The sequence below is a fragment of the Oncorhynchus clarkii genome, chromosome 20 (assembly GCF_045791955.1).
Source record: "Oncorhynchus clarkii lewisi isolate Uvic-CL-2024 chromosome 20, UVic_Ocla_1.0, whole genome shotgun sequence".
NCBI classification, from domain to species: Eukaryota; Metazoa; Chordata; class Actinopteri; order Salmoniformes; family Salmonidae; genus Oncorhynchus; species Oncorhynchus clarkii.
The window spans coordinates 5,775,280-5,797,939 of NC_092166.1; the positions used below are offsets into that span (position 1 = coordinate 5,775,280).

Below are 22,660 nucleotides of genomic sequence, written 5' to 3' on the forward strand. Positions count from 1 at the left end.
CTGTTGGTGTGGTGGTAATATGGTCATAATATACTGCTGGTGTGGTGGTAATATGGTCATAATATACTGCTGGTGTGGTGGTAATATGGTCAGAATATACTGCTGGTGTGGTGGTAATATGGTCAGAATATACTGTTGGTGTGGTGGTAATATGGTCATAATATATGTCATAATATACTGCTGGTGTGGTGGTAATATGGTCATAATATACTGCTGGTGTGGTGGTAATATGGTCATAATATACTGCTGGTGTGGTGGTAATATGGTCAGAATATACTGCTGGTGTGGTGGTAATATGGTCAGAATATACTGTTGGTGTGGTGGTAATATGGTCATAATATATGTCATAATATACTGTTGGTGTGGTGGTAATATGATCATAATATACTGCTGGTGTGGTGGTAATATGGTCATAATATACTGTTGGTGTGGTGGTAATATGGTCATAATATACTGTAGGTGTGGTGGTAATATAGTCATAATATACTGTAGGTGTGGTGGTAATATGGTCATAATATACTGTAGGTGTGGTGGTAATATGGTCATAATATACTGTTGGTGTGGTGGTAATATGGTCATAATATACTGTAGGTGTGGTGGTAATATGGTCATAATATACTGTTGGTGTGGTGGTAATATGGTCATAATATACTGCTGGTGTGGTGGTAATATGGTCATAATATACTGTAGGTGTGGTGGTAATATGGTCATAATATACTGTTGGTGTGGTGGTAATATGGTCAGAATATATGTCATAATATACTGTAGGTGTGGTGGTAATATGGTCATAATATACTGTAGGTGTGGTGGTAATATGGTCATAATATACTGCTGGTGTGGTGGTAATATGGTCATAATATACTGCTGGTGTGGTGGTAATATGGTCATAATATACTGTTGGTGTGGTGGTAATATGGTCATAATATACTGCTGGTGTGGTGGTAATATATGTCATAATATACTGTTGGTGTGGTGGTAATATGGTCATAATATACTGCTGGTGTGGTGGTAATATGGTCATAATATACTGCTGGTGTGGTGGTAATATGGTCATAATATACTGTTGGTGTGGTGGTAATATGGTCATAATATACTGTTGGTGTGGTGGTAATATGGTCATAATATACTGTTGGTGTGGTGGTAATATGGTCATAATATACTGTTGGTGTGGTGGTAATATGGTCATAATATACTGTTGGTGTGGTGGTAATATGGTCATAATATACTGTTGGTGTGGTGGTAATATGGTCATAATATACTGCTGGTGTGGTGGTAATATGGTCATAATATACTACTGGTGTGGTGGTAATATGGTCATAATATACTGTAGGTGTGGTGGTAATATGGTCATAATATACTGCTGGTGTGGTGGTAATATGGTCATAATATACTGTTGGTGTGGTGGTAATATGGTCATAATATACTGTTGGTGTGGTGGTAATATGGTCATAATATACTGCTGGTGTGGTGGTAATATGGTCATAATATACTGCTGGTGTGGTGGTAATATGGTCATAATATACTGCTGGTGTGGTGGTAATATGGTCATAATATACTGCTGGTGTGGTGGTAATATGGTCATAATATACTACTGGTGTGGTGGTAATATGGTCATAATATACTGCTGGTGTGGTGGTAATATGGTCATAATATACTGTTGGTGTGGTGGTAATATGGTCATAATATACTGTTGGTGTGGTGGTAATATGGTCAGAATATATGTCATAATATACTGTTGGTGTGGTGGTAATATGGTCAGAATATACTGCTGGTGTGGTGGTAATATGGTCATAATATACTGCTGGTGTGGTGGTAATATGGTCATAATATACTGCTGGTGTGGTGGTAATATGGTCATAATATACTGCTGGTGTGGTGGTAATATATGTCATAATATACTGTTGGTGTGGTGGTAATATGGTCATAATATACTGTAGGTGTGGTGGTAATATGGTCATAATATACTGTTGGTGTGGTGGTAATATGGTCATAATATACTGTAGGTGTGGTGGTAATATGGTCATAATATACTGTTGGTGTGGTGGTAATATGGTCATAATATACTGTAGGTGTGGTGGTAATATGGTCATAATATACTGCTGGTGTGGTGGTAATATGGTCATAATATACTGCTGGTGTGGTGGTAATATGGTCATAATATACTGTTGGTGTGGTGGTAATATGGTCATAATATACTGCTGGTGTGGTGGTAATATGGTCATAATATACTGCTGGTGTGGTGGTAATATGGTCATAATATACTGTTGGTGTGGTGGTAATATGGTCATAATATACTGTTGGTGTGGTGGTAATATGGTCATAATATACTGTTGGTGTGGTGGTAAAATGGTCATAATATACTGCTGGTGTGGTGGTAATATGGTCATAATATACTGCTGGTGTGGTGGTAATATGGTCATAATATACTGTTGGTGTGGTGGTAATATGGTCATAATATACTGCTGGTGTGGTGGTAATATGGTCATAATATACTGCTGGTGTGGTGGTAATATGGTCAGAATATACTGCTGGTGTGGTGGTAATATGGTCAGAATATACTGTTGGTGTGGTGGTAATATGGTCATAATATATGTCATAATATACTGCTGGTGTGGTGGTAATATGGTCATAATATACTGCTGGTGTGGTGGTAATATGGTCATAATATACTGTTGGTGTGGTGGTAATATGGTCAGAATATACTGCTGGTGTGGTGGTAATATGGTCAGAATATACTGTTGGTGTGGTGGTAATATGGTCATAATATATGTCATAATATACTGTTGGTGTGGTGGTAATATGGTCATAATATACTGCTGGTGTGGTGGTAATATGGTCATAATATACTGTTGGTGTGGTGGTAATATGGTCATAATATACTGTAGGTGTGGTGGTAATATGGTCATAATATACTGTAGGTGTGGTGGTAATATGGTCATAATATACTGTTGGTGTGGTGGTAATATGGTCATAATATACTGTTGGTGTGGTGGTAATATGGTCATAATATACTGTAGGTGTGGTGGTAATATGGTCATAATATACTGTAGGTGTGGTGGTAATATGGTCATAATATACTGTAGGTGTGGTGGTAATATGGTCATAATATACTGTTGGTGTGGTGGTAATATGGTCATAATATACTGTAGGTGTGGTGGTAATATGGTCATAATATACTGTTGGTGTGGTGGTAATATGGTCATAATATACTGCTGGTGTGGTGGTAATATGGTCATAATATACTGTAGGTGTGGTGGTAATATGGTCATAATATACTGTTGGTGTGGTGGTAATATGGTCAGAATATATGTCATAATATACTGTAGGTGTGGTGGTAATATGGTCATAATATACTGTAGGTGTGGTGGTAATATGGTCATAATATACTGCTGGTGTGGTGGTAATATGGTCATAATATACTGCTGGTGTGGTGGTAATATGGTCATAATATACTGTTGGTGTGGTGGTAATATGGTCATAATATACTGCTGGTGTGGTGGTAATATATGTCATAATATACTGTTGGTGTGGTGGTAATATGGTCATAATATACTGCTGGTGTGGTGGTAATATGGTCATAATATACTGCTGGTGTGGTGGTAATATGGTCATAATATACTGTTGGTGTGGTGGTAATATGGTCATAATATACTGTTGGTGTGGTGGTAATATGGTCATAATATACTGTTGGTGTGGTGGTAATATGGTCATAATATACTGTTGGTGTGGTGGTAATATGGTCATAATATACTGTTGGTGTGGTGGTAATATGGTCATAATATACTGTTGGTGTGGTGGTAATATGGTCATAATATACTGCTGGTGTGGTGGTAATATGGTCATAATATACTACTGGTGTGGTGGTAATATGGTCATAATATACTGTAGGTGTGGTGGTAATATGGTCATAATATACTGCTGGTGTGGTGGTAATATGGTCATAATATACTGTTGGTGTGGTGGTAATATGGTCATAATATACTGTTGGTGTGGTGGTAATATGGTCATAATATACTGCTGGTGTGGTGGTAATATGGTCATAATATACTGCTGGTGTGGTGGTAATATGGTCATAATATACTGCTGGTGTGGTGGTAATATGGTCATAATATACTGCTGGTGTGGTGGTAATATGGTCATAATATATTGCTGGTGTGATGGTAATATGGTCATAATATACGGCTGGTGTGGTGGTAATATGGTCATAATATACTGTTGGTGTGGTGGTAATATGGTCATAATATACTGTTGGTGTGGTGGTAATATGGTCAGAATATATGTCATAATATACTGTTGGTGTGGTGGTAATATGGTCAGAATATACTGCTGGTGTGGTGGTAATATGGTCATAATATACTGCTGGTGTGGTGGTAATATGGTCATAATATACTGCTGGTGTGGTGGTAATATGGTCATAATATACTGCTGGTGTGGTGGTAATATATGTCATAATATACTGTTGGTGTGGTGGTAATATGGTCATAATATACTGTAGGTGTGGTGGTAATATGGTCATAATATACTGTTGGTGTGGTGGTAATATGGTCATAATATACTGTAGGTGTGGTGGTAATATGGTCATAATATACTGTTGGTGTGGTGGTAATATGGTCATAATATACTGTAGGTGTGGTGGTAATATGGTCATAATATACTGCTGGTGTGGTGGTAATATGGTCATAATATACTGTAGGTGTGGTGGTAATATGGTCATAATATACTGCTGGTGTGGTGGTAATATGGTCATAATATACTGCTGGTGTGGTGGTAATATGGTCATAATATACTGCTGGTGTGGTGGTAATATGGTCATAATATACTGTTGGTGTGGTGGTAATACGGTCATAATATACTGTTGGTGTGGTGGTAATATGGTCATTATATACTGCTGGTGTGGTGGTAATATGGTCATAATATACTGCTGGTGTGGTGGTAATATGGTCATAATATACTGTTGGTGTGGTGGTAATATGGTCATAATATACTGCTGGTGTGGTGGTAATATGGTCAGAATATATGTCATAATATACTGTTGGTGTGGTGGTAATATGGTCATAATATACTACTGGTGTGGTGGTAATATGGTCATAATATATATCATGATATACTGTAGGTGTGGTGGTAATATGGTCATAATATACTGTTGGTGTGGTGGTAATATGGTCATAATATACTACTGGTGTGGTGGTAATATGGTCATAATATATATCATGAAATACTGCTGGTGTGGTGGTAATATGGTCAGAATATATGTCATAATATACTGTTGGTGTGGTGGTAATATGGTCATAATATACTGCTGGTGTGGTGGTAATATGGTCATAATATATATCATGATATACTGTAGGTGTGGTGGTAATATGGTCATAATATACTGTTGGTGTGGTGGTAATATGGTCATAATATACTACTGGTGTGGTGGTAATATGGTCATAATATACTGCTGGTGTGGTGGTAATATGGTCATAATATACTGCTGGTGTGGTGGTAATATGGTCATAATATACTGCTGGTGTGGTGGTAATATGGTCATAATATACTGCTGGTGTGGTGGTAATATGGTCATAATATACTGCTGGTGTGGTGGTAATATGGTCATAATATACTGCTGGTGTGGTGGTAATATGGTCATAATATACTGCTGGTGTGGTGGTAATATGGTCATAATATACTGCTGGTGTGGTGGTAATATGGTCATAATATACTGCTGGTGTGGTGGTAATATGGTCAGAATATATGTCATAATATACTGCTGGTGTGGTGGTAATATGGTCATAATATACTGCTGGTGTGGTGGTAATATGGTCATAATATACTGCTGGTGTGGTGGTAATATGGTCATAATATACTGTAGGTGTGGTGGTAATATGGTCATAATATACTGTAGGTGTGGTGGTAATATGGTCATAATATACTGTTGGTGTGGTGGTAATATGGTCATAATATACTGTTGGTGTGGTGGTAATATGGTCATAATATACTGTAGGTGTGGTGGTAATATGGTCATAATATACTGTAGGTGTGGTGGTAATATGGTCATAATATACTGTAGGTGTGGTGGTAATATGGTCATAATATACTGTTGGTGTGGTGGTAATATGGTCATAATATACTGTAGGTGTGGTGGTAATATGGTCATAATATACTGTTGGTGTGGTGGTAATATGGTCATAATATACTGCTGGTGTGGTGGTAATATGGTCATAATATACTGTAGGTGTGGTGGTAATATGGTCATAATATACTGTTGGTGTGGTGGTAATATGGTCAGAATATATGTCATAATATACTGTAGGTGTGGTGGTAATATGGTCATAATATACTGTAGGTGTGGTGGTAATATGGTCATAATATACTGCTGGTGTGGTGGTAATATGGTCATAATATACTGCTGGTGTGGTGGTAATATGGTCATAATATACTGTTGGTGTGGTGGTAATATGGTCATAATATACTGCTGGTGTGGTGGTAATATATGTCATAATATACTGTTGGTGTGGTGGTAATATGGTCATAATATACTGCTGGTGTGGTGGTAATATGGTCATAATATACTGCTGGTGTGGTGGTAATATGGTCATAATATACTGTTGGTGTGGTGGTAATATGGTCATAATATACTGTTGGTGTGGTGGTAATATGGTCATAATATACTGTTGGTGTGGTGGTAATATGGTCATAATATACTGTTGGTGTGGTGGTAATATGGTCATAATATACTGTTGGTGTGGTGGTAATATGGTCATAATATACTGTTGGTGTGGTGGTAATATACTGTTGGTGTGGTGGTAATATGGTCATAATATACTGCTGGTGTGGTGGTAATATGGTCATAATATACTACTGGTGTGGTGGTAATATGGTCATAATATACTGTAGGTGTGGTGGTAATATGGTCATAATATACTGCTGGTGTGGTGGTAATATGGTCATAATATACTGTTGGTGTGGTGGTAATATGGTCATAATATACTGTTGGTGTGGTGGTAATATGGTCATAATATACTGCTGGTGTGGTGGTAATATGGTCATAATATACTGCTGGTGTGGTGGTAATATGGTCATAATATACTGCTGGTGTGGTGGTAATATGGTCATAATATACTGCTGGTGTGGTGGTAATATGGTCATAATATATTGCTGGTGTGATGGTAATATGGTCATAATATACTGCTGGTGTGGTGGTAATATGGTCATAATATACTGTTGGTGTGGTGGTAATATGGTCATAATATACTGTTGGTGTGGTGGTAATATGGTCAGAATATATGTCATAATATACTGTTGGTGTGGTGGTAATATGGTCAGAATATACTGCTGGTGTGGTGGTAATATGGTCATAATATACTGCTGGTGTGGTGGTAATATGGTCATAATATACTGCTGGTGTGGTGGTAATATGGTCATAATATACTGCTGGTGTGGTGGTAATATATGTCATAATATACTGTTGGTGTGGTGGTAATATGGTCATAATATACTGTAGGTGTGGTGGTAATATGGTCATAATATACTGTTGGTGTGGTGGTAATATGGTCATAATATACTGTAGGTGTGGTGGTAATATGGTCATAATATACTGTTGGTGTGGTGGTAATATGGTCATAATATACTGTAGGTGTGGTGGTAATATGGTCATAATATACTGCTGGTGTGGTGGTAATATGGTCATAATATACTGTAGGTGTGGTGGTAATATGGTCATAATATACTGCTGGTGTGGTGGTAATATGGTCATAATATACTGCTGGTGTGGTGGTAATATGGTCATAATATACTGCTGGTGTGGTGGTAATATGGTCATAATATACTGTTGGTGTGGTGGTAATACGGTCATAATATACTGTTGGTGTGGTGGTAATATGGTCATTATATACTGCTGGTGTGGTGGTAATATGGTCATAATATACTGCTGGTGTGGTGGTAATATGGTCATAATATACTGTTGGTGTGGTGGTAATATGGTCATAATATACTGCTGGTGTGGTGGTAATATGGTCAGAATATATGTCATAATATACTGTTGGTGTGGTGGTAATATGGTCATAATATACTACTGGTGTGGTGGTAATATGGTCATAATATATATCATGATATACTGTAGGTGTGGTGGTAATATGGTCATAATATACTGTTGGTGTGGTGGTAATATGGTCATAATATACTACTGGTGTGGTGGTAATATGGTCATAATATATATCATGATATACTGCTGGTGTGGTGGTAATATGGTCAGAATATATGTCATAATATACTGTTGGTGTGGTGGTAATATGGTCATAATATACTGCTGGTGTGGTGGTAATATGGTCATAATATATATCATGATATACTGTAGGTGTGGTGGTAATATGGTCATAATATACTGTTGGTGTGGTGGTAATATGGTCATAATATACTACTGGTGTGGTGGTAATATGGTCATAATATACTGCTGGTGTGGTGGTAATATGGTCATAATATACTGCTGGTGTGGTGGTAATATGGTCATAATATACTGCTGGTGTGGTGGTAATATGGTCATAATATACTGCTGGTGTGGTGGTAATATGGTCATAATATACTGCTGGTGTGGTGGTAATATGGTCATAATATACTGCTGGTGTGGTGGTAATATGGTCATAATATACTGCTGGTGTGGTGGTAATATGGTCATAATATACTGCTGGTGTGGTGGTAATATGGTCATAATATACTGTTGGTGTGGTGGTAATATGGTCATAATATACTGCTGGTGTGGTGGTAATATGGTCAGAATATATGTCATAATATACTGCTGGTGTGGTGGTAATATGGTCATAATATACTGCTGGTGTGGTGGTAATATGGTCATAATATACTGCTGGTGTGGTGGTAATATGGTCATAATATACTGCTGGTGTGGTGGTAATATGGTCATAATATATGTCATAATATACTGTTGGTGTGGTGGTAATATGGTCATTATATACTGCTGGTGTGGTGGTAATATGGTCATAATATACTGTTGGTGTGGTGGTAATATGGTCATAATATACTGTTGGTGTGGTGGTAATATGGTCATAATATACTACTGGTGTGGTGGTAATATGGTCATAATATACTGCTGGTGTGGTGGTAATATGGTCATAATATACTGCTGGTGTGGTGGTAATATGGTCATAATATACTGCTGGTGTGGTGGTAATATGGTCATAATATACTACTGGTGTGGTGGTAATATGGTCATAATATACTACTGGTGTGGTGGTAATATGGTCATAATATACTGCTGGTGTGGTGGTAATATGGTCATAATATACTGCTGGTGTGGTGGTAATATGGTCATAATATACTGCTGGTGTGGTGGTAATATGGTCATAATATACTGCTGGTGTGGTGGTAATATGGTCATAATATACTGCTGGTGTGGTGGTAATATGGTCATAATATACTGTTTGTGTGGTGGTAATATGGTCATAATATACTGCTGGTGTGGTGGTAATATGGTCATAATATACTGTTTGTGTGGTGGTAATATGGTCATAATATATGACAGACAGACAGACGGACGGACAGAGTTGTATATTGTCAATATGATGCCGTTTGGGATGCACGCAGAGTTGTATATTGTCAATATGATGCCGTTTGGGATCCACACAGAGTTGTATATTGTGAATAGGATGCCGTTTGGGATCCACACAGAGTTGTATATTGTGAATAGGATGCCGTTTGGGATGCACACAGAGTTGCCTTTTGTTTTAGAGTCACTATCCTGACCGTATTTGATGCTCCTGCTCCACAGGAGGTTAGCCAAACGAGCTCTGGTTTTAGGAGCAGAATAATAATGCCTTTTCTCTCTCTTTCATTTTAGTCTGATCTAAGTCAAGTACCGGAGTACTAAAATACACACTATTAATTAAATCATAAAATGGGCAAAATGCTCCACAGCAAGGGCTCAGTGAAATATTGTGTAACCTGAGGTGATACGGTGAAAACACATCGGCATGAAAAAGGTAACCTTGTCTTAGACATGAAAAAAGTAACCTTGTCTTGGACATGAAAAAGGTAACCTTGGCTTAGACATGAAAAAGGTATCCTTGTCTTGGACATGAAAAAGTACCTTGTCTTGGACATGAAAAAAGTAACCTTGTCTTGGACATGAAAAAGTACCTTGTCTTGGACATGAAAAAGGTAACCTTGTCTTAGACATGAAAAGGTAACCTTGTCTTAGACATGAAAAGGTAACCTTGTCTTAGACATGAAAAGGTAACCTTGTCTTAGACACGAAAAGGTAACCTTGTCTTAGACATGAACTTTGCGTTAGCTCCCCGGTCACATTTTAATCAGGTGAATAAATGAGTTCATATTACTGTAGTCCGGTTGGAAGCACCAACCCACAGCCTTTGGTATGAATAAAAACATGTATTACATCCTCTGTGTCTTTAATGGGTTTTTCCTTCTCAAGTTGAAGTGCAACCTGCACAGCACACCAACGGCTGTATCCCGTCTTGATTAAAAGTGTTGTTATTGTAGAAGATCAGATAATTTGTGAAATAAATCGGATTTAGTGTTCTTCCCCCTCCTCAGGTGTAAGTGTAACCTGCACTCCAACAGCTGTATCCCGTCTTGATTATTGTAGAAGATCAGATAATTTGTCTGTTTTCCCTCCTCAGGTGTAAGTGTAACCTGCACTCCAACAGCTGTGTGTTTGACAAGGACAAGGGGAAGCTGGGGTGTGAGTGTGAACACAACACAACAGGACCAGACTGCGGCCGCTGTAAGAGACACTACCACGGACGACCCTGGAGCGTCGGGTCCTACCTGCCCATTCCCAAAGGAACTGCTAACATCTGTAAGTAGCTTTCCCTTCTTCTATAGAAATGACATTGTTGAAAAATCCTGTACTTCATTCTAATATCTTTACCAGAAGGTATTTGTTGTTATGTGGGTATTTGCAGTTTGATATTCAGATCCTAAGGTAGGGGGCTACCCATAATTACAGGCTAAAACCAGACTAACACCAGGGAGGCTAGCTGAGGGCTAAGGTGCTATAGCAGCCCAACACTGAGGAATAAGGTGCTATAGGAGCCCAACACTGAGGAATAAGGTGCTATAGAGGAATGAGGTGCTATAGAGGAATAAGATGCTATAGAGGAATAAGGTGCTATAGCAGCCCAACACTGAGGAATAAGGTGCTATAGCAACCCAACACTGAGGGCTAAGGTGCTATAGCCAGACCAACACTGAGGGATAAGGTGATATAGCAGCCCAACACTGAGGAATAAAGTGCTATAGCAGCCAAACACTGAGGAATAAGGTGCTATAGAGGAATACGGTGCTATAGCAGCCCAACACTGAGGAATAAGGTGCTATAGGAGCCCAACACTGAGGAATAAGGTGCTATAGAGGAATACGGTGCTATAGAGGAATAAGGTGCTATAGCAGCCCAACACTGAGGAATAAGGTGCTATAGAGGAATAAGGTGCTATAGCAGCCCAACACTGAGGAATAAGGTGCTATAGAGGAATGAGGTGCTATAGCAGCCCAACACTGAGGAATAAGGTGCTATAGAGGAATGAGGTGCTATAGCAGCCCAACACTGAGGAATAAGGTGCTATAGCAGCCCAACACTGAGGAATAAGGTGCTATAGCAGCCCAACACTGAGGGCTAAGGTGCTATAGCCAGACCAACACTGAGGGATAAGGTGCTATAGCAGCCCAACACTGAGGAATAAGGTGCTATAGAGGAATGAGGTGCTATAGCAGCCCAACACTGAGGAATAAGGTGCTATAGCAGTCCAACACTGAGGAATAAGGTGCTATAGAGGAATAAGGTGCTATAGCAGCCCAACACTGAGGAATAAGGTGCTATAGCAGCCCAACACTGAGGAATAAGGTGCTATAACAGCCTAACACTGAGGAATGAGGTGCTATAGCAGCCCAACACTGAGGAATAAGGTGCTATAGCAGCCCAACACTGAGGAATAAGGTGCTATAGAGGAATAAGGTGCTATAGCAGCCCAACACTGAGGAATAAGGTGCTATAGAGGAATAAGGTGCTATAGCAGCCCAACACTGAGGAATAAGGTGCTATAGAGGAATGAGGTGCTATAGCAGCCCAACACTGAGGAATAAGGTGCTATAGAGGAATAAGGTGCTATAGCATCCCAACACTGAGGAATAAGGTGCTATAGAGGAATGAGGTGCTATAGCAGCCCAACACTGAGGAATAAGGTGCTATAGCAGCCCAACACTGAGGAATAAGGTGCTATAGAGGAATAGGGTGCTATAGCAGCCCAACACTGAGGAATAAGGTGCTATAGCAGCCCAACACTGAGGAATAAGGTGCTATAGAGGAATGAGGTGCTATAGCAGCCCAACACTGAGGAATAAGATGCTATAGAGGAATAAGGTGCTATAGCAGCCCAACACTGAGGAATAAGGTGCTATAGAGGAATGAGGTGCTATAGCAGCCCAACACTGAGGAATAAGATGCTATAGAGGAATGAGGTGCTATAGCAGCCCAACAATGAGGAATAAGGTGCTATAGCAGCCCAACACTGAGGAATAAGGTGCTATAGCAGCCCAACACTGAGGAATGAGGTGCTATAGCAGCCCAACACTGAGGAATAAGGTGCTATAGCAGCCCAACACTGAGGAATAAGGTGCTATAGCCAGACCAACACTGGGCAGGTGGGAGGCTCTATGTTCTTCCTGGTGAATCAAACAAAGCTTTGGAGTCTGTACGACAGTGAAGATGCTGGTGGCGTGCTCTCAGTGTTTGATGGTGTTAGCGGTGTACTGTTGTCTTGCACATAAGCTAGCCTACATACTCTCTTTATCTCTTTTTTTTATGTGTTTGTAGTTTCTGCATATGTTTGAGGCAATCATTCTTTGAGATTGTGTGTGTGTGTGTGTGTGTGTCTGTGTGTGTGTGTGTCTGTGTGTGTGTGTGTGTGTGTGTGTGTGTGGTGTGTAGGTAGGTCCTTTTCCATGTGTGCATTCCAATGCTATATTGCTTGATCCCCCCCCCCCCCCCCCTTGCGCTCCTCCCTAGCTCCTCCAGTTCTGAGACCAGCCGGCTAGCTCAACTGACTGACAGGGCGTTATTAAAAACAGCCGGCATTCGGACGCATCTGCACTGAACTGATGAAACCCCAGACCCAGTCTCCATATCCTCCATTTCAAAAGCAATATTACACACTCGTTTGGCAGAAACAACGAAAGCAATAATGGTGCGGATGACACCCTGACGTTATTACATAATAATAAAATAATGTCATCGTATTACTCCCCCCACAGATGTGGAAGTTTGAAGGCTTTTGTCTTTGATTTTGAGTTATTTGTTATTCTCTCATAAGAGAAACCTGAGACTATTGCTAAATCCCAAATGGCACCCTATTCTCTACACTTTTGACCAGAGCCCTATGGGCCCTGCTAGTGTACTGTGTAGGGAATGAGGTGCCATTTGGGACACGGTGTTCAACCTCCCCCCCCCCCCCCCCCCCCCATGAAGAAAGGAACGCAGCGGCTCATATCTCCTGCTAGGATATTAAACATACGTTCCTACATATGAAGACAAATTTGCTGAAAGTGCAGAATTTAATTATAGTCTAATAACGCTCATCTGTCATGAAGTCCTCCTCTTTAATCACAATAGTAATTAATCTCCTGGGTAGTAACAGACAGAAGGGGGTAATACATTTAGCATATTTCATATTCATATGCATAGATGTACAGTATGTGACCTACCATGTAACACCTCAGAGACAGGTGAGGCTCTTGTTGCTGGGGGACCAGAGCTGTCACAATACAAGGGCTGAAGCACGGACCAGAACATATCTAGATTATCAAATACTTTAGATATAGACATAAAAGACATAGCCCATTCTATATCAACGTTAAGGTTCCTTGAAGCTGTGATAATCTACTGCATACCAAACAAGGAGTGTGAAACTAGGTGTGAAACTGGAGAGAAACAGAGAGCATTCTCACACTTGCAGAGGCACATTTAAAAGTTATTGTGGCAAAGTGACCTTCATCAGTGCATACAAATCCTCCTAATGTTTCTTCCACATGCTGTGTCCCCATGACACGACGTTAGGTGGAGAGAAAAGCAGGTACCCCTTGTGGAGTAATGTTGAAGTGTAGAATGGGTTTGATAGAACTAATAGAACTGTAGAATGGGTTTGATAGAACTAATAGAACTGTAGAATGGGTTAATTAAATAGAACTAATAGAACTGTAGAATAGGTTTAATAGAACTATAGAATGGGTTTGATAGAACTAATAGAACTGTAGAATGGGTTTGATAGAACTAATAGAACTGTAGAATGGGTTTGATAGAACTAATAGAACTGTAGAATGGGTTTGATAGAACTAATAGAACTGTAGAATAGGTTTAATAGAACTATAGAATGGGTTTCATAGAACTAATAGAACTGTAGAATGGGTTTGATAGAACTAATAGAACTGTAGAATGGGTTTAATATAACTAATAGAACTGTAGAATAGGTTTACTAGAACTGTAGAATGGGTTTGATATAACTAATAGATCTGTAGAATGGGTTTGATAGAACTAATAGAACTGTAGAATGGGTTTGATATAACTAATAGAACTGTAGAATAGGTTTACTAGAACTGTAGAATGGGTTTGATAGAACTAATAGAACTGTAGAATGGGTTTGATAGAACTAATAGAACTGTAGAATAGGTTTACTAGAACTGTAGAATGGGTTTAATAGAACTGTAGAATAGGTTTACTAGAACTGTAGAATGGGTTTGATAGAACTAATAGAACTGTAGAATGGGTTTGATAGAACTAATAGAACTGTAGAATGGGTTAAATAGAACTAATAGAACTGTAGAATAGGTTTAATAGAACTATAGAATGGGTTTGATAGAACTAATAGAACTGTAGAATGGGTTTAATATAACTAATAGAACTGTAGAATAGGTTTAATAGAACTAATAGAACTGTAGAATGGGTTTGATATAACTAATAGAACTGTAGAATGGGTTTGATATAACTAATAGAACTGTAGAATGGGTTTGATAGAACTAATAGAACTGTAGAATGGGTTTGATATAACTAATAGAACTGTAGAATGGGTTTGATAGAACTAATAGAACTGTAGAATGGGTTTGATAGAACTAATAGAACTGTAGAATGGGTTTGATAGAACTAATAGAACTGTAGAATGGGTTTAATAGAACTAATAGAACTGTAGAATGGGTTTGATAGAACTAATAGACCTGTAGAATGGGTTTGATAGAACTAATAGAACTGTAGAATGGGTTTGATAGAACTAATAGAACTGTAGAATGGGTTTGATAGAACTAATAGAACTGTAGAATGGGTTTGATATAACTAATAGAACTATAGAATGGGTTTGATAGAACCTATAGAACTGTAGAATGGGTTTGATATAACTAATAGAACTGTAGAATGGGTTTGATAGAACTAATAGAACTGTAGAATGGGTTTGATATAACTAATAGAACTGTAGAATGGGTTAAATATAACTAATAGAACTGTAGAATGGGTTTGATATAACTAATAGAACTGTAGAATGGGTTTGATAGAACTAATAGAACTGTAGAATGGGTTTGATAGAACTAATAGAACTGTAGAATGGGTTTAATAGAACTAATAGAACTGTAGAATGGGTTTGATAGAACTAATAGAACTGTAGAATGGGTTTAATATAACTAATAGAACTGTAGAATAGGTTTAATAGAACTGTAGAATGGGTTTGATATAACTAATAGAACTGTAGAATGGGTTTGATAGAACTAATAGAACTGTAGAATGGGTTAAATATAACTAATAGAATAGGTTTGATAGAACCTATAGAACTGTAGAATAGGTTTGATAGAACTAATAGAACTGTAGAATGGGTTTGATAGAACTAATAGATCTGTAGAATGGGTTTGATAGAACTAATAGATCTGTAGAATGGGTTTGATAGAACTAATAGAACTGTAGAATAGGTTTAATAGAACTGTAGAATGGGTTTGATAGAACTAATAGAACTGTAGAATGGGTTTGATAGAACTAATAGAACTGTAGAATGGGTTTGATAGAACCTATAGAACTGTAGAATGGGTTTGATAGAACTAATAGAACTGTATAATGGGTTTGATAGAACCTATAGAACTGTAGAATAGGTTTAATAGAACTAATAGAACTGTAGAATAGGTTTAATAGAACTAATAGAACTGTAGAATGGGTTTAATAGAACTAATAGAACTGTAGAATGGGTTTGATAGAACTAATAGAACTGTAGAATGGGTTAAATATAACTAATAGAACTGTAGAATAGGTTTAATAGAACTAATAGAACTGTAGAATAGGTTTAATAGAACTAATAGAACTGTAGAATGGGTTTGATAGAACTAATAGAACTGTAGAATAGGTTTGATAGAACTGTAGAATAGGTTTAATAGAACTAATAGAACTGTAGAATGGGTTTGATAGAACTAATAGAACTGTAGAATGGGTTTGATAGAACTAATAGAACTGTAGAATGGGTTTGATAGAACTGTAGAATAGGTTTAATAGAACTAATAGAACTGTAGAATGAGTTTAATAGAACTGTAGAATGGGTTTGATAGAACTAATAGAACTGTAGAATGGGTTTGATAGAACTAATAGAACTGTAGAATGGGTTTGATAGAACTAATAGAACTGTAGAATGGGTTTGATAGAACTAATAGAACTGTAGAATGGGTTTAATAGAACTAATAGAACTGTAGAATGGGTTTAATAGAACTAATAGAACTGTAGAATATGTTTAATAGAACTGTAGAATGGGTTTAATAGAACTAATAGAACTGTAGAATGGGTTTGATAGAACTAATAGAACTGTAGAATGGGTTTGATAGAACTAATAGAACTGTAGAATGGGTTTGATATAACTAATAGAACTGTAGAATGGGTTAAATATAACTAATAGAACTGTATAATGGGTTTGATAGAACCTATAGAACTGTAGAATAGGTTTAATAGAACTGTAGAATGGGTTTGATAGAACCTATAGAACTGTAGAATAGGTTTGATAGAACCTATAGAACTATAGAATAGGTTTAATAGAAGTGTAGAATGGGTTTGATAGAACTAATAGAACTGTAGAATGGGTTTGGTAGAACTAATAGAACTGTAGAATAGGTTTAATAGAACTGTAGAATATGTTTAATAGAACTAATAGAACTGTAGAATGGGTTTGATAGAACTAATAGAACTGTAGAATGGGTTTGGTAGAACTAATAGTTCTGTAGAATATGTTTGATAGAACCTATAGAACTGTAGAATGGGTTTGATAGAACTAATAGAACTGTAGAATGGGTTTGATAGAACCTATAGAACTGTAGAATGGGTTTGATAGAACTAATATAACTGTAGAATAGGTTTAATAGAACTGTAGAATGGGTTTAATATAACTAATAGAACTGTAGAATGGGTTTGATATAACTAATAGAACTGTAGAATGGGTTTGATAGAACTAATAGAACTGTAGAATGGGTTTAATAGAACTAATAGAACTGTAGAATGGGTTTAATAGAAGTGTAGAATGGGTTTGATAGAACTAATAGAACTGTAGAATGGGTTTGATAGAACTAATAGAACTGTAGAATGGGTTTAATATAACTAATAGAACTGTAGAATAGGTTTAATAGAACTGTAGAATGGGTTTGATATAACTAATAGAACTGTAGAATGGGTTTGATAGAACTAATAGAACTGTAGAATGGGTTAAATATAACTAATAGAATAGGTTTGATAGAACCTATAGAACTGTAGAATAGGTTTGATAGAACTAATAGAACTGTATAATGGGTTTGATAGAACCTATAGAACTGTAGAATAGGTTTAATAGAACTAATAGAACTGTAGAATAGGTTTGATAGAACTAATAGAACTGTAGAATGGGTTTGATAGAACTAATAGAACTGTATAATGGGTTTGATAGAACTAATAGAACTGTAGAATGGGTTTGATAGAACTAATAGAACTGTATAATGGGTTTGATAGAACTAATAGAACTGTAGAATGGGTTTGATAGAACTAATAGAACTGTAGAATAGGTTTAATAGAACTATAGCATGGGTTTCATAGAACTAATAGAACTGTAGAATGGGTTAATTAAATAGAACTAATAGAACTGTAGAATAGGTTTAATAGAACTATAGAATAGGTTTGATAGAACTAATAGAACTGTAGAATGGGTTTGATAGAACTAATAGAACTGTAGAATGGGTTTGATAGAACTAATAGAACTGTAGAATGGGTTTGATAGAACTAATAGAACTGTAGAATAGGTTTAATAGAACTATAGAATGGGTTTCATAGAACTAATAGAACTGTAGAATGGGTTTGATAGAACTAATAGAACTGTAGAATGGGTTTAATATAACTAATAGAACTGTAGAATAGGTTTACTAGAACTGTAGAATGGGTTTGATATAACTAATAGATCTGTAGAATGGGTTTGATAGAACTAATAGAACTGTAGAATGGGTTTGATATAACTAATAGAACTGTAGAATAGGTTTACTAGAACTGTAGAATGGGTTTGATAGAACTAATAGAACTGTTGAATGGGTTTGATAGAACTAATAGAACTGTAGAATAGGTTTACTAGAACTGTAGAATGGGTTTCATAGAACTAATAGAACTGTAGAATGGGTTTAATAGAACTGTAGAATAGGTTTACTAGAACTGTAGAATGGGTTTGATAGAACTAATAGAACTGTAGAATGGGTTTGATAGAACTAATAGAACTGTAGAATGGGTTAAATAGAACTAATAGAACTGTAGAATGGGTTTGATATAACTAATAGAACTGTAGAATGGGTTAAATATAACTAATAGAACTGTATAATGGGTTTGATAGAACCTATAGAACTGTAGAATAGGTTTAATAGAACTGTAGAATGGGTTTGATAGAACCTATAGAACTGTAGAATAGGTTTGATAGAACCTATAGAACTATAGAATAGGTTTAATAGAAGTGTAGAATGGGTTTGATAGAACTAATAGAACTGTAGAATGGGTTTGGTAGAACTAATAGAACTGTAGAATAGGTTTAATAGAACTGTAGAATATGTTTAATAGAACTAATAGAACTGTAGAATGGGTTTGATAGAACTAATAGAACTGTAGAATGGGTTTGGTAGAACTAATAGAACTGTAGAATAGGTTTAATAGAACTATAGAATGGGTTTGATAGAACTAATAGAACTGTAGAATGGGTTTAATAGAACTGTAGAATAGGTTTACTAGAACTGTAGAATGGGTTTGATAGAACTAATAGAACTGTAGAATGGGTTTGATAGAACTAATAGAACTGTAGAATGGGTTAAATAGAACTAATAGAACTGTAGAATAGGTTTAATAGAACTATAGAATGGGTTTGATAGAACTAATAGAACTGTAGAATGGGTTTAATATAACTAATAGAACTGTAGAATAGGTTTAATAGAACTAATAGAACTGTAGAATGGGTTTGATATAACTAATAGAACTGTAGAATGGGTTTGATATAACTAATAGAACTGTAGAATGGGTTTGATAGAACTAATAGAACTGTAGAATGGGTTTGATATAACTAATAGAACTGTAGAATGGGTTTGATAGAACTAATAGAACTGTAGAATGGGTTTGATAGAACTAATAGAACTGTAGAATGGGTTTGATAGAACTAATAGAACTGTAGAATGGGTTTAATAGAACTAATAGAACTGTAGAATGGGTTTGATAGAACTAATAGACCTGTAGAATGGGTTTGATAGAACTAATAGAACTGTAGAATGGGTTTGCTAGAACTAATAGAACTGTAGAATGGGTTTGATAGAACTAATAGAACTGTAGAATGGGTTTGATATAACTAATAGAACTATAGAATGGGTTTGATAGAACCTATAGAACTGTAGAATGGGTTTGATATAACTAATAGAACTGTAGAATGGGTTTGATAGAACTAATAGAACTGTAGAATGGGTTTGATATAACTAATAGAACTGTAGAATGGGTTAAATATAACTAATAGAACTGTAGAATGGGTTTGATATAACTAATAGAACTGTAGAATGGGTTTGATAGAACTAATAGAACTGTAGAATGGGTTTGATAGAACTAATAGAACTGTAGAATGGGTTTGATAGAACTAATAGAACTGTAGAATGGGTTTAATATAACTAATAGAACTGTAGAATAGGTTTAATAGAACTGTAGAATGGGTTTGATATAACTAATAGAACTGTAGAATGGGTTTGATAGAACTAATAGAACTGTAGAATGGGTTAAATATAACTAATAGAATAGGTTTGATAGAACCTATAGAACTGTAGAATAGGTTTGATAGAACTAATAGAACTGTAGAATGGGTTTGATAGAACTAATAGATCTGTAGAATGGGTTTGATAGAACTAATAGATCTGTAGAATGGGTTTGATAGAACTAATAGAACTGTAGAATGTGTTAAATATAACTAATAGAATAGGTTTGATAGAACCTATAGAACTGTAGAATAGGTTTGATAGAACTAATAGAACTGTAGAATGGGTTTGATAGAACTAATAGATCTGTAGAATGGGTTTGATAGAACTAATAGATCTGTAGAATGGGTTTGATAGAACTAATAGAACTGTAGAATAGGTTTAATAGAACTGTAGAATGGGTTTGATAGAACTAATAGAACTGTAGAATGGGTTTGATAGAACTAATAGAACTGTAGAATGGGTTTGATAGAACCTATAGAACTGTAGAATGGGTTTGATAGAACTAATAGAACTGTATAATGGGTTTGATAGAACCTATAGAACTGTAGAATAGGTTTAATAGAACTAATAGAACTGTAGAATAGGTTTAATAGAACTAATAGAACTGTAGAATGGGTTTAATAGAACTAATAGAACTGTAGAATGGGTTTGATAGAACTAATAGAACTGTAGAATGGGTTAAATATAACTAATAGAACTGTAGAATAGGTTTAATAGAACTAATAGAACTGTAGAATAGGTTTAATAGAACTAATAGAACTGTAGAATGGGTTTGATAGAACTAATAGAACTGTAGAATAGGTTTGATAGAACTGTAGAATAGGTTTAATAGAACTAATAGAACTGTAGAATGGGTTTGATAGAACTAATAGAACTGTAGAATGGGTTTGATAGAACTAATAGAACTGTAGAATGGGTTTGATAGAACTGTAGAATAGGTTTAATAGAACTAATAGAACTGTAGAATGAGTTTAATAGAACTGTAGAATGGGTTTGATAGAACTAATAGAACTGTAGAATGGGTTTGATAGAACTAATAGAACTGTAGAATGGGTTTGATAGAACTAATAGAACTGTAGAATGGGTTTGATAGAACTAATAGAACTGTAGAATGGGTTTAATAGAACTAATAGAACTGTAGAATGGGTTTAATAGAACTAATAGAACTGTAGAATATGTTTAATAGAACTGTAGAATTGGTTTAATAGAACTAATAGAACTGTAGAATGGGTTTGATAGAACTAATAGAACTGTAGAATGGGTTTGATAGAACTAATAGAACTGTAGAATGGGTTTGATATAACTAATAGAACTGTAGAATGGGTTAAATATAACTAATAGAACTGTATAATGGGTTTGATAGAACCTATAGAACTGTAGAATAGGTTTAATAGAACTGTAGAATGGGTTTGATAGAACCTATAGAACTGTAGAATAGGTTTGATAGAACCTATAGAACTATAGAATAATTTTAATAGAAGTGTAGAATGGGTTTGATAGAACTAATAGAACTGTAGAATGGGTTTGGTAGAACTAATAGAACTGTAGAATAGGTTTAATAGAACTGTAGAATATGTTTAATAGAACTAATAGAACTGTAGAATGGGTTTGATAGAACTAATAGAACTGTAGAATGGGTTTGGTAGAACTAATAGTTCTGTAGAATATGTTTGATAGAACCTATAGAACTGTAGAATGGGTTTGATAGAACTAATAGAACTGTAGAATGGGTTTGATAGAACCTATAGAACTGTAGAATGGGTTTGATAGAACTAATATAACTGTAGAATAGGTTTAATAGAACTGTAGAATGGGTTTAATATAACTAATAGAACTGTAGAATGGGTTTGATATAACTAATAGAACTGTAGAATGGGTTTGATAGAACTAATAGAACTGTAGAATGGGTTTAATAGAACTAATAGAACTGTAGAATGGGTTTAATAGAAGTGTAGAATGGGTTTGATAGAACTAATAGAACTGTAGAATGGGTTTGATAGAACTAATAGAACTGTAGAATGGGTTTAATATAACTAATAGAACTGTAGAATAGGTTTAATAGAACTGTAGAATGGGTTTGATATAACTAATAGAACTGTAGAATGGGTTTGATAGAACTAATAGAACTGTAGAATGGGTTAAATATAACTAATAGAATAGGTTTGATAGAACCTATAGAACTGTAGAATAGGTTTGATAGAACTAATAGAACTGTATAATGGGTTTGATAGAACCTATAGAACTGTAGAATAGGTTTAATAGAACTAATAGAACTGTAGAATAGGTTTGATAGAACTAATAGAACTGTAGAATGGGTTTGATAGAACTAATAGAACTGTATAATGGGTTTGATAGAACTAATAGAACTGTAGAATGGGTTTGATAGAACTAATAGAACTGTATAATGGGTTTGATA

General features: G+C 36.0%; 1 protein-coding gene across 1 annotated transcript in view; it reads left to right on the forward strand.

Moving 5' to 3' along the window:
• The window catches only part of LOC139377217 (netrin-G1-like), a 161,029-nt gene that overhangs the window by 89,818 nt on the left and 48,551 nt on the right, over positions 1 to 22,660 (forward strand). The window contains exon 3 of the mRNA XM_071120217.1: positions 10,635 to 10,813. Within this exon, the coding sequence (XP_070976318.1) occupies positions 10,635 to 10,813 (179 nt within the window). The remainder of the gene's footprint in view (positions 1 to 10,634; positions 10,814 to 22,660) is intronic.